Genomic DNA, 13,113 nt, shown 5'->3' with positions numbered 1-13,113 from the left:
CCTCAGGAGGGGATGTACCACTATTCCAAGTCCCCATATGAAGGTCTCTATCATGGCCTCATTTGAGCAGTGGGTATTAATAATCCAGAAGGATATGTTCCTACAGATGGAAACCTGCTTGGATTTTGGGTTGCTTTGTCATGAACCCAGTTTCATTTAAGCAAAATATAACATGTATCAACATACTGGATGCTGGAGGTACTATGGGAAATAATACCTATCTGTAGAGCTTTACTGTAACAATTGGAGATAAGGTATCCTGTGAATTACATACTTAAGGAAATCTTTGGGCTCACTGTGTCTCAAACCAAATGGCCACTGCCAGACCTGCTGACAGCTAGTGGGGCTTGCCATAGGATTCAGCACGGCTCCCAGGGGCCCCTGGAGCTGACCTGTGCTTGGGGGCTCCTGTGAGAATCCCTGGCTAAGGAAGCCACCATAGAAGATTCTACCATGTGGTAGAATCACACACCTGTGTAATGCCAACCCTAGAAGGCAGGAAGGAATTGTCTAATTTCCTTAATTTACAAACAAAGGGAAAGCTACCCAAGTGCTTAGGGGCAGCTAGAGTTGTATAAGATTGTGTGTGTGTCCTGGACTCTGTCAACTTTAAAGCAACATGCAACTTCTGTTACTACCATAGCAACAGTGTGGCGATCTCTAGGAACCTGTTTGTCCTCAAGTGCTACTGCAGTGTTGCAGACATCTGTAAGTCAGGAGACCAATGGGATTCCTTCTAATATTTAAAAAATTTAAAGCACTGGGCAGTCTCTCTAAGGAGAAGAACCATCCCTATCAGCAGAGTCCCTAATGCCCTTAGAGGACTGAGAGTGCCACCGGGGCTCCGTGAATCCCTGTGTGTTATGACAAGGACCCCCCTCTCCCTCCTCTGGGCAGGGTGGCTCTGCATCATCCTATGTTCATGCCCAGTACTTTGATGGAAAACTTAATACTCACTTGGAGCATGACCCAGTGTCCTCCTCTGGAAGCTTTCTCCAGTGCCATTTCAGCCACGGTCTCCTGACCTTGTCCTAAAGACACATTGTGGAATTTTCCTGAGTCAATCGTAAACCCAAGTCTTTTACCTGTGGGGGAATACAACATGGTAAGAGCAAATGTCAGAGGAAAAGAGGTGAGGAGAGTCTGAGTTTAGTGGTCTAATGTACATCTGTGGTCACTACTGCCATCTTCTAGGTCACTTTCCTGGAGAATCTGAACTCCATCTCCATGGTTTCCACAAGTGGCTTTGTGAGCTCTCCACAGCTCCCTCCCTGTAAGCATTAGAAAAGCCTGTGGAAGTCAGTTCCTTTGGTTTTATGATAATGAAGCTTTTGACATTTTGATAGATGGCAGCATTGTTAGGGAGCTTTCTAAACTCCTGCAGGAGGAGCAAAGCATTTCCCTCAGAAAAAGGAGCAACATGTGGTAGATATCACATCATTTTTTTGAACAGATCGGTTCATTGGGTAAATGCACAAGCTCTCACCTTGTGAGGCCACATTTAAATTGGGCACAGTCAGGTCACAGCTACATTAACCTGGTATTCCTGGTGTAGGCCATGGGGAATAGTAATCCGGAGCACAAAGCGCCAGTGCCTTGCACAATCAAATAGACTTGCTCTAATGACCATTATTTAGTTACAGGGGGGCGCAAGATTATATGAGCATGGAGAAAATTGCCCTCTGCCCTCATCTACTCAAAAGGTGGGAAACAGTACAAAAGAAACTTGCATGATGCCAACCAGATGAATGTTCCGTTTGAACATTTCTTCAGACTGCAGTGTTATTAGTCTGACATTTTCCATACACCCAATCTCCAACAAAGAGAGAGAAAGAAGAGAGAATGAACTGTGAACAGAAAGGAAGGGCAGGTGGGTAGCAGGTAAAAAGTAGGAGGAAGGGCAGGCCAGTAAGCCCCCTGGCCACTCACCAAGCATCTCTAGGTCTTTGAGGGCATCCACCCCTGGAGACAGGATGAAGAATATGGGCGTGGCTGGGTCACTTTCTTCAAACGCTTTTCCTAAATCCAATCTGGTCCTCTCTACATACTTTGCACCCAATTTTTCCTCGACAAAATTTCTATTAAAAAAGAAGATGCACAAATGGTATGCCTCTGCTTCATGTGCAAACAGAGAAACAAGATGTCATTTGTTTACAATAAAAATGAATATCCCATTTGTTTACAATAAAAATGAATAAAAAACAAACAAAACAAAACAAAACAAAAAAAGAAGATGCTAAAAACATAATTGATTTCAACCTTGAAAAGCACTTCTGCTTGGATAAACCTAAACCATAGGCACAGGAAAAAGAAGCAAGCCATGTTTATTATGTGGGGTGGCTTTTTACAATGACGAAATGATTCTAACTAGGTTTATGCAGGAGGGGTATCAATGAAACCCCTCTGTACTTACAAAACTCGGGAAAGCAGAGTCCTATATTCTATTTGGGGGGCTTTTGAAACAACCCCCCAGTACCATCACCTGCCTGCATATGGCTTTGTATCCCCCAAATCCCCTGCCAGATTCCCCCATTACTTATTAACAGTTCATTAGATTTGCCACAGTGCAATTTTCCAGCCTGCTGGGCTTCTCATGAATATACAAATGCTTTTTGGGGTGTTTCTAACACAGGGAAGCTCAATTAAGCAGGGATTATTTTCCAGCAGCATCAGATTTAGCAGAAAGTAAGTACTACTAAGCAGAATTAACTTGTAAAGTAGGGATCGGCAGAGGTTTCTGAAAATTGGCTGAACTAGACAAAGCAAAGGAAAAAACCTGAGGCACATGAACACTATTGAAGAAAGAGGAGCACAACAGGGAAGGAAGCTGAGAACTCTTAGGTTAGTGAATTCAAATTAAGACGTGTGAATTAAACAGCATATTACCATTTAGAAGCCAAAAGGGCAAAGAAAAAGGACACCAGAACCAGGATATAGACACGGATTTCTGCTTTTAAATTGCATTGGTTGTAAAGTTATAGGATGCTGAGCTGTTCCATGAAAGGAATTCATTTTTTTTGTTGTCTGACATGCTAAATCTTCAGAGCCAAAATGATACCACTGAATAAAGATGATGGAAATTGTTCTTGGATAATGCATGTTCCTGGCCTCTGAACTCTGCTGACACCCATCTCTCTTCCAAGCATATTTCCATCAGATCCTGTCTCCCCTCCTGATTTCAAAATTGAGCTTTTCAGGAAGGATATGCTGGGTCTGCCAATAGACCAGCACACCGTTTAGTGAAATTTAACAATAGCGATGACTGAAATATGGAAATCTCAGCAGAATCACACCTCATGGAAATGGACAGTTGACACTTCCACCAGATACCCTTATCCCCGGGGGCCAAGTTTCCTCCATGTTAACTTGAATTTCCGAAAGTGCCCTACCTGAGAGCATATGTCATCCTGTCAGGGCGCACTGCTCTCAAAATAATCAGCTTCTGTATTAAACTTTTCTTCTTCCATTCTTGCGGTAACTTTTCTTTTTCTGGACACTCAGATTCTACCCACTTCCTCCACTGCTTGGCAGATCCTTCCACATCTCTGTCTATGCCTCGAAATTCTTCCATAAGGGCAAGTGCCTGGAGTGCAAAAGGAAACAGACGGGAAACTGGGAGAGCAGCTTACAGCCTGAGGACTTGAGGGGGATCTAATCCCATCTTAGCACATCACACTGGACAGTCTTCCTTCTCCTCTCCAGATTTACTCTGTACCCTTTCCCGCCCGGCTTAGAGGGTGATCCCTAAGGATAATGTCAACTAAGCTCCCCTGTCCTTTTGCCTGACTGGGTTTGTCAAAAGTAAGCACTTGCAGGAGACTAGGGGCTGGAGAGAGGGAGAGAGGCAGGGTCTTTCTTTGCCAACTCTACCCTGGGGATGTCTTTGGCAATGACTACGGTAGCTTTCTCCTGTAACTTCATTTCTTATTCGTTCCAGTAGCTCCTTTCTCTCTTATTTCCTTCCCCATCCCTGGTTCACTCTCATCATTCTTGCCCACAATACAAAAATATATTCTTTGATAAACTCTCTTTATCACCCATTTGAATGCGTCAACTGTTTTCTGCAAAGTCAGCATCTCAGTAATAAAAAACAAGAATTAAAAGAACTAGGGATATAGTTCAGTGGTAGAGCACCCTGGGTTTCAACCCCTAGTTCCACAAACAAAAAAGAAAATCAGAAAAAAACAAAGCTAGTTTTTTTGGGGGGTGGGTGGGGGTGTTCTAGGGATTAAACCCAAGGATGCTTTACCATTGAGCTACATCCTCAGTGCTTTTTATTTCTTATTTGGAGACAGGGTCTCACTAAGTTGTTGAGGGTCCTGCTAACTTGCCATCGACTTGCGATCCTCCTGCCTCAGCCTCCCAAGTGGCTGGGATTACAGGTGTGTGCCACTGCACCAGCCCAAACTAGTTTTTAAAATTAAAATCTTAATGTACTATAAAAAAAGACATAACAGTTATTTTCAATGCACAGAAATATTTTTTCCTTTGAACAAAAAATGGGTCAAAGTTTAACATATGTTGAACATCTTTAAGGAACTCTAGAGCTGGGGAGAAAAAACTCTTAAAAATACATTGTGTACAACCATAGAAACGAAATGATGCACCCCATTTGTGCACAATGAATCAAAATGCTGTCTGTAAAAAATAAAAAAATAAATAATTTTAAAAACATAGGATCTTCTGACAGAACAATGGAATAAAGACTGATAAGTGGGGTTGAACAAGGATACTTTTTTCTTTATAATATTGTTTTGCTTTAACATTTTATAATGAGAATAAACTACTATTTTGTTGTGTAATTTAAAAATATTTAGAAAAAGCAGAGAAACATAATTTTAAAAAATGAAATGCAGAAAATAGATTTAAGTAAGTTGAAAAAAACCACATTTATATAGCTTGACTTTTATCAAAGGTCCTGATGGACTACACATATTTATTAATAACTTTTCCACCCACAGATAGGTGGAAAGCTCCTTTACTTTCCAGTAAGAAGATAAATAATTTAATAATGTGAATATAATGAAAGATCATCACATTATATAGCACGTTTTTACCAATGAAATAGTGTCTAATATATCATTTGTAGCTTGACAAATGTATTTATCCTTTTATGAGAGCTAATATTTGAAGCAATATTTAGAAATTGAGAAAACAAGTTGTTCATGTACCTTAATAGCACTCCATGATTGAGTAGTCAGAAAGTCGAGGGGACTTAGATAGGTGTGTTCGACTGGGAACCGGAGCAGGAAATCCAGTTCCAGGGGGTCAACCTCTTTCTTTCTTAACAAAATCTTGAATACACAAAATTGAAAAGGATCATTAAGTTTACGTGGAAATCACAATCTAGGAAGCAGTCACCAGGGAAGACAAGCCTCAATCAGCACAACCAAATCTGCTGAGAATTCTGGCAAGTATCTACTCTATGGTTGAAATAAAGATTCTGAGAGTATGTTCACAATTGCAAAACCATTCCTGGAAATATTATAAAAAATAACTGCAAAGCCTGATTTATTCCACTTCTAATGACCATGGCTATCAGCAAGATATTTGAAATACACTTTGTATTTAATTTTCTGTTAGATATAAATCTATCTTAAAATTTGTGATAGAAAATGAGAAAGTCTCAGGTGACAATGGACTTAATTACTAAACAGAGAGAACTAATATCATAAGTTAATCTAGTATATATGTTATATTCAATAAACTATAAAGAACATAAAAGACCTTTCTTGTATCTGAGATTATTTTGAGTAAAACTCAAAATTGTTTAACAGATACAACTAAACATAATTAACTGGAATAAACCCTAGGCAGTCTGATTGAGGAATTTATAATAAGTTCATAGTACATTTTGGAAGGCAAAAAATGAAATATTCCTAATTTCCATGTAGAAACATAACACCTCAATAAACAAGAGAAATTTGACTTTTATGTAGAAAATTCTAGATATTTTCAAAATGCATTAAAATATATTCTATTTTAGTGAATAATTAATTTTTCTTAATTCAGTTTATTTCAATGAGTAATTGTGCATATAGACAATGAAGATCTCATTTACATAGATTTGCAGGATTTGAGATAGATTCTACTTTATCTATGGTTTCCAAGGGGAAGTTTTAAATAGATGTGTGTATCATGTATTGTCATCCCTGACTCCTTCTTGTTAATTAAAAATCAGTATATCATTTTGTAATTCCTTGTTCCTGTTGATCACACACATACTAAAACATGTACACTTATATTCTTAGAGAACCTAAGGACATCTGTGAATATCAAAAACATCAAAAGGGAAGTGGTAGCTTATTATTATGCACAGCAGGTGCTTACAAAATACCATCTCTGGGCAAGGTCCTTTGGAAGACACAAAACAGGTAAGGCACAGATATTTTCTCAAGGTTTTGAGGGACAGGAAGAACCATACAGCAAACTAATAAATAAAAAATAACAGGCTTATTTCATCTGAACATGGAGCTTGAAGTTTTATTATTTTTCCTTCTTTTTCTTACCATGGACACCTTTATTCTCACAAAACTCTTTTGTGTAAGTCCAAATTAAAAAGATTAAAAGGGAAACTGGTATCAATTGAAAATAGGGTATGAAGCCTAGATGGGTAATCTCTTTACCCATTTTTTTAAACTGACAAATAATAAACTGACATTTATGGGATAAAATGGGATGCTTTGATATATGTTTACATTGTAAAATGGTTAAAGAAAACTAATTAACACATACATCACCTCATATAGTAATCATTTTTTTTGCAGTGAGAACATTTACAATGTACCCTTTTTGCAATTTTGAAACATACACTATGATTTGCAGAAGAATGCTGTACAACCTTTAAAAAGAAAATTTTGTCATTTGCATCAATATGGATGAAACCATTCAGTTTTTTAAACCATTCAGTCCTAGGATCTCTCAGATCTGGACTCAAAATCCTAATCCTAAAAGACCTTCTTGGTAGGCTCTGGAAGATTCCTGACAGGACCCAAGAAGATAACAGAATGTCTCATTGAAGCTTTTCATGGTGATGGCTATGGTCGTTGCTTAATGTGCATAACCACCTAACCAAAGCCCAGTACCCAGCGGAGGGTTATCACATGCTCAGGTTCTCCATGAGAACCCCAAACTCTCTTCTCACTACCAAGTGTTTCCAGAAAGGCAACTCTGTTTTCACTCAGCAGAAGGAAAACACATGATAAACAGAGGCACCTGGTGGATGCTTCCAAGTGACTAGTCTCCTCACCTGAAAAGTCATGTGGGATAGGAAGGTGAGCTTGTCCTTCTCGAACAGCGCCTGGCTGGTGTAGAGGAAGGCGGCGTGGGTGATGCTCTCCATCAGGACAGAGAGGCGCCCTTGCGGGTCCTCCGCCTTGTCAGCCTGCTCGATCGCTCTGTGGAACAGCACGTTGAAGGCCTGGGGGATTTAATGACTATTAGAGGGTGCTCACTGGCGCCCGCATGTCCCGCTAGCCTCAGAAACACAGGGCCTCAGTTCGAGATTTATCTACCGGGAGAGAGAAAGGCAGAATTTTTAAGGAGATGATATGAGTTCTTTAAACAACTCCCGGCCCCAGGTAAATGGCCCTCACACTGACTGTCGTCATTAATGTGGTTTCTATACGATAGGTTCTCATGTCCTTCCTAGCAACTAAGTAACATCAGGCTCTCTTCTTCCACCTGTGCACTTCCAAAAAAAAAAAAAAAAAAAAGTTTGAAAAATTTTTGTGATTACAGTAAAATACACATAAAATTTGCCACTTACCAAATTTAAGTGTACAGTTTAGTAAAGTATATTCACATTATTATGCCACCAATCTCTAGATATTTTTTTATCCTGCAAAACTGAAACTCTACCTATTAAACAACCACCCATTCCCTGCCCCCAATCCCAGCAACCACGGTTCTGCTTCCTGCATCTATGAGTTTGACGATTCCAGGGACTTGATGTGAGTGGAATCAGGCAACATTTGGCTTTGTGGCTGGCTTATTTCACTCAGGATAATGCCTTTAATAATCAGCCATGTTGGAGCACTGTCAAAATTGCCTTCTTTTCCTTTTAAGGATACATAATATCCCACTGTGTATACACATCACATTTTGTAAATCCACACACATCACATTTTGTAAATCCATTTATCCATTGAAAAACATCTGAGTTGATTCCATCTTTTGACTACTGTAAATAATACTCCTATGAATATGGGTGTGGAGCTACATCTTCAAGAATCCCTTTCAATTATTTTGGATATGTTCTTCACAGTGGAATTGCTGGATCACATGATTATGGCTTTAATTTTTTGAGGGATGGTCATAATGTTTTCCATTTTATACCTCCACCAAGAATGCACAAGGATTCCAATTGCTCCATGTTCTCAACAACACTTTTTTTTTTTTTTTTTAATTGTGGCCATTCTAATGGGTGTGAAGTGTGACCTTACTGTGGTTCTGATTTGCATCTCCCTAATAACTGGTAATGTTGAATATCTTTTCATATTCTTGTTGGCCAAGAAGAATATGAAAAAAATGTATCTTCTTTGGAGAAATTTCTACTCAAGTTTTGAAGCTATTTCTAAACCAGGTTGTTTGTTCTGTGGTTCCACTCATGTATTTTTTGGTATACCCTTTGGTTCTCTCTTCTGTTAAAATCACTCTTGGGCTGGGTGCAGTGGCGTACATCTGTAATCCCAGCGGCTCTGGAGGCTGAGGCAGGAGGATAGTGAATTCAAAGCAAGCCTCAGCAAAAGCGAGGTGCTAAGCAACTCTGTGAGACCCTGTTTCTAAATAAAATACAAAATAGGGATGAGGATGTGGCTCAGTGGCTGAATGCTCCTGAATTCAATTCCTAGTTCCCCCAAAAAATCACTCTTGGTATTTATTATTTTTTCATATTTTGGCAATAATGAGGCTGGATAAATTCATATATATATATATATATATATATATGTCTATATATATTATACACAGAGATATGTACTTAAGTATATAGAAATACATCTGTTTATATGTTTATCTTTGGCCAGTGACCAGGGACCAGAGACCACAGACTGATTTGTGTTTATATATATATATATATATATATATATATATATATATATATATATGAAAGTAAAAGCCTGCAATGACAGATACATATGGTAAATGCTGGTAAGAAGGCATTAGCAAAGTATTAACTTGATATTCTCATCATTAATTTAATACAATAAAATGTGCTTATTGAATGTACCATTTGAAGATTTTTGACAAATGGCAATATTCCAGTAATAACCACTATAATCAAGATAAAGAGCCTTTCCACTTTCATCACTGCAAAATAAAGTTCTCACGTGCCTCTTTACAGTCAGTTCCAGCCTGTCACTGTAGATGAACCATGCCTTTTCTGTCATTTCACATAAGTTTATATGGTGGGTACTCCTAAGGGTCTGGATGCTTTTTTGCAACGTAATGTTTTGGTGACATTCCAGTATTTGTGTGTCTATCAGGCAATGTGTACCTTTACATTTTGAGCAATATCCAATGTATGGACATGCCAAATTTATATATCCATTCACTTGTCAGTCCTTTGGATTATTTCCAAATAAAGTGCCTGTGAACATTTGTGAGCAAGTTTTTGTGTGACATGTACTTTTATTCTTAGATGAATAGAGTAAAAATGAAAGATCCTATTGCAACTGTACATTTAATTTCATCAAAAATTGCCAAACTGCTTTCCAAAATAGTTCAGCCCATCTGTATTAACTCTAGCAGTGTGAGAGTTGCAGTATTATATCTGTGCTAAAGTTGGTATTGACAACCTTCTAAAATTTTAGCCATTCACACATTTTTCTGATGACTGCTGTGAATTTTTAATGTGTTTAAGGGTACACACATCTTATTATAGGATATGTCTGTTCAACACTTATTACTAAGTTGTATAAGTTCTTTATATATCAGATTACAAATTCTTTGTTAGATACATGTATTGGGAATATTGTTTTTGCTAGTCTGTGCTTTATCTTTTTATTTTCTTAACAGTGTTTTTTAAAGGTCATAAACTTTAAATTATGATAAGGTTCATATATATATATGAACCTATATATATATATTTTTTATATACATATATATAAAATATATATATGTATATTTTAACATTCTGTTCTTTCCTAAAAAAAAAAAATCTTTGCCTAAGTCAGGCATGGTGGCACAAGCCTGTAATCCTATCAGCTTAGGAGGATCATAAGTTCAAGACCAAACTCAGCAACTTAGCAAGCCCTAAATAATTTAGGGAGATCCTGTCTCAAAAAATAAAAAGGGCTGGGTGTGTAGCGCAATGCTTAAGCACCTCTGGGTTCAATCTCTAGTTAAAAAAAAAAAAAAAAAAGTTTTTCCCTCATTTTTCTTGGTAGAAATTTTAAAGTTCAGTCAATTTATTTCGAATTAACTTTGTATATACCATGGTACAATAGCTGAAGTTGGTGTGATTCCACATGGTTTTCCAGTGGTCATAGCAGCTTCAGCTATAAAAACGGTTCTGCCCTCATGGATCTGTCTTTGCCTCACTGCTGAAAATCAGCTGACCAGATGTTGCACTTACAGTAACTCAGTTCCAGTGATCTCTGCTTCTTTTTAAGTCTAACAACATTCCATCTTGATGAGCGTAAGTTCATAATATGTCTTAAGATCAGCTTCTAGCTTTGCTTTTTTTCTGGAAAATTGCTTTTAGCTATTTTAAGTCCTTTGTATGTCCACACAAATTTTAGAACTAACTTGCTGATTTCTACTAAAAAAAAAACCCATCTTCCAGGGTTTTTGATTGAGACCGAATTGAATCTGTAGATCAATTTGGAGAGTGTTAACATCTTAACAATAAAGACAATTCTAATCCATAAAAATAGTATATCTATTTAATAATGATGTTTTCAATTTTTCTCAAGAATATTTTATAGTTTTTAGTATAAAAATCTTGCATGCATTTTATTAAAATCATGCCTTAGAGTTTCATGGTTTTAGAAATCATTATAAATATTAATGGGCTGTTATTTTTATTTTCCAATTATTTCTCTTGTCTACAGAGATTCTGTATATTGACTTTATATCATGCAACCTTGCTTAAAACTCATTTCTTAGTTCTACTTTTTTTTTTTTTGTAGATTTCACAGAATTTTCAACATATATCAGATCACCTGTTTTTTAAAAAAAGAGTTTTCCTTCTTTTCAAACTCTTGCCTTGTATTGTCTTATTGTACTGGCTAAAACTTCCCATATAGTGTTGAATAGAAAGCTATACTTGTTCATTTTTCAACATCACATTTGCTGTTGATTTTTGAAGATGCCTTTTATCATGTTGAGAAGTTGCCATCTATTCCTTATTAACTGACAAGTTTTTCTCCTTTCAAAACCATATGCTGAACTATGTCAGGTTCTTTGCAGTAACCAAAATGATCATTTGTTTTTTATTTTATTCTATTACTATGATGACTTACATTATGTGATTTTTAAAAAAAAAGTTAAATCAAGTTGTATTTCTGCAATAAATTCCACTTAGTCATATTATATTGCACTTGTCATATATGGCTGAATTCAGTATGTCAATCTTTTCTGAGGACTTTTGCAACATGGCCCACAATGGGGACTGTTCTATAGTTTTCTCATAGTGCCTTAGTATACGAGTGCCTTGCTTAATGTAATAGTGGCTTAATAGATAGTTGTTCTTATTAGTTCTCCTTCACCAAAAAAACATGAGAAATCTTTAGGATTTCTATATTTTCACAAAGATAGAATAGGCACCTCAAAGAAAATTCTTTATATTTTAATAAACCCTTCATACTTTGTTTAGAAACAACACACAAATATGATATGATATCACATCAGTACTCTCATTAGCTCAAAGCCTTACTGAGAATTATGAATAAAAGTTCCAGAGAGCATGATATTTTTATTGTTGTTAACTAGTCCTTCATGAATACACTGACCATTTAGAGATAGATTCCTAGTTTCCTGAAACACATTGAACTTCTGAGATTTTTTATTTTTCTTAGCCTATTCAACATTACCTTCAAAGAAAATTGATAGATAGGGTTGATTTTTCTGAGATCATTAATAACAAAATAAAGAAGGGATGCTCTTGCTGCTACTGGTCTGTAACATTCTCGGGTCTCATTGATTTTTCTTTCATTTTCTTTGGCTTCAGTCACCTACGGTGGGATCAAACAAAATTAGTAACTGACTCTTCATGTTCTCCAAACACTCCTAAGTAATGGAAGGATGTATTTGAAATGAGAAAGAATTCATATTAAAATAGATAACACAAATGGCATTTAAGTGCTTGAGCTTTTCTAAAATTATTAAATCCATATTTTTTAATTTTTTTTTTCACAAATTGAGTTGTAGTGAGAATGGACATGATTTCAGCTGCTTTACAGATCACAGATTTAAACGACCATAATTGTTTTGGGTTCTATAGAGTTTGTTTCTCAGAAATGTCACCTTCCTGCCTCCCCTTTCTCTTTCAGGGCTTAATAACCCAGCTATATCACCTCCCAGGGATGGCTCTTAAAGTCTGCTGGGTCAATTTGATGCCAACAACTTTATTAGGCAACAAGGTATACAAAAGCTGCCAAGGTCAATAATACATCCAATAGCTATGCTCACTAAAAAGCTTCTATACAAAGACTGCCATGACTTTCTAATTCTAACTGCACCAGATCATCCATATGCTCACGTATTTCCATTTACTTTTATGTATTAGCCTCTGGGCACATTCAGAGAGATAATTAAAAAAAAATAAAACCTACCACCATCCACCAGCATATTCATTTTCATTCAAGGATCCAACCTCTGTTTCTTTTACCTAGGACTATGGCTTTACAAGATACAATTTCCCAAAGTATTTCTATAGATGTGACTCGTGATATATATATATATATATATATATATATATATATATATATATGTATAAAAGGAAATAAAATATAGAGAAGAGGGAAGTCACTTTCATGGCAATATGTTAAGACAGGAAGTGATACTCTAAGAGACAATTAGAAGTTAACTTCAAAGCTAAGAGTTAATTTACTTAATTGCCTTAGTCTTTATTATCTTAGGAGCTACCTAGAATTCACTTACTTAAAAGAA

General features: G+C 36.7%; 1 protein-coding gene across 1 annotated transcript in view; it reads right to left on the bottom strand.

Annotated features, from left to right (window-relative positions):
* The window catches only part of Dnah11 (dynein axonemal heavy chain 11), a 332,397-nt gene that overhangs the window by 27,906 nt on the left and 291,378 nt on the right, over positions 1-13,113 (bottom strand). Inside the window, 6 exon segments of the mRNA XM_047562330.1 lie at positions 958-1,085; positions 1,930-2,078; positions 3,390-3,583; positions 5,172-5,294; positions 7,250-7,420; positions 12,036-12,176. Of these exon segments, the coding sequence (XP_047418286.1) occupies positions 958-1,085; positions 1,930-2,078; positions 3,390-3,583; positions 5,172-5,294; positions 7,250-7,420; positions 12,036-12,176 (906 nt within the window).

This window comes from Sciurus carolinensis, chromosome 8 (assembly GCF_902686445.1).
Source record: "Sciurus carolinensis chromosome 8, mSciCar1.2, whole genome shotgun sequence".
NCBI classification, from domain to species: Eukaryota; Metazoa; Chordata; class Mammalia; order Rodentia; family Sciuridae; genus Sciurus; species Sciurus carolinensis.
The sequence above is the reverse complement of the archived record's forward strand: the minus strand, read 5'-3'. Positions and strand labels throughout refer to the sequence as shown.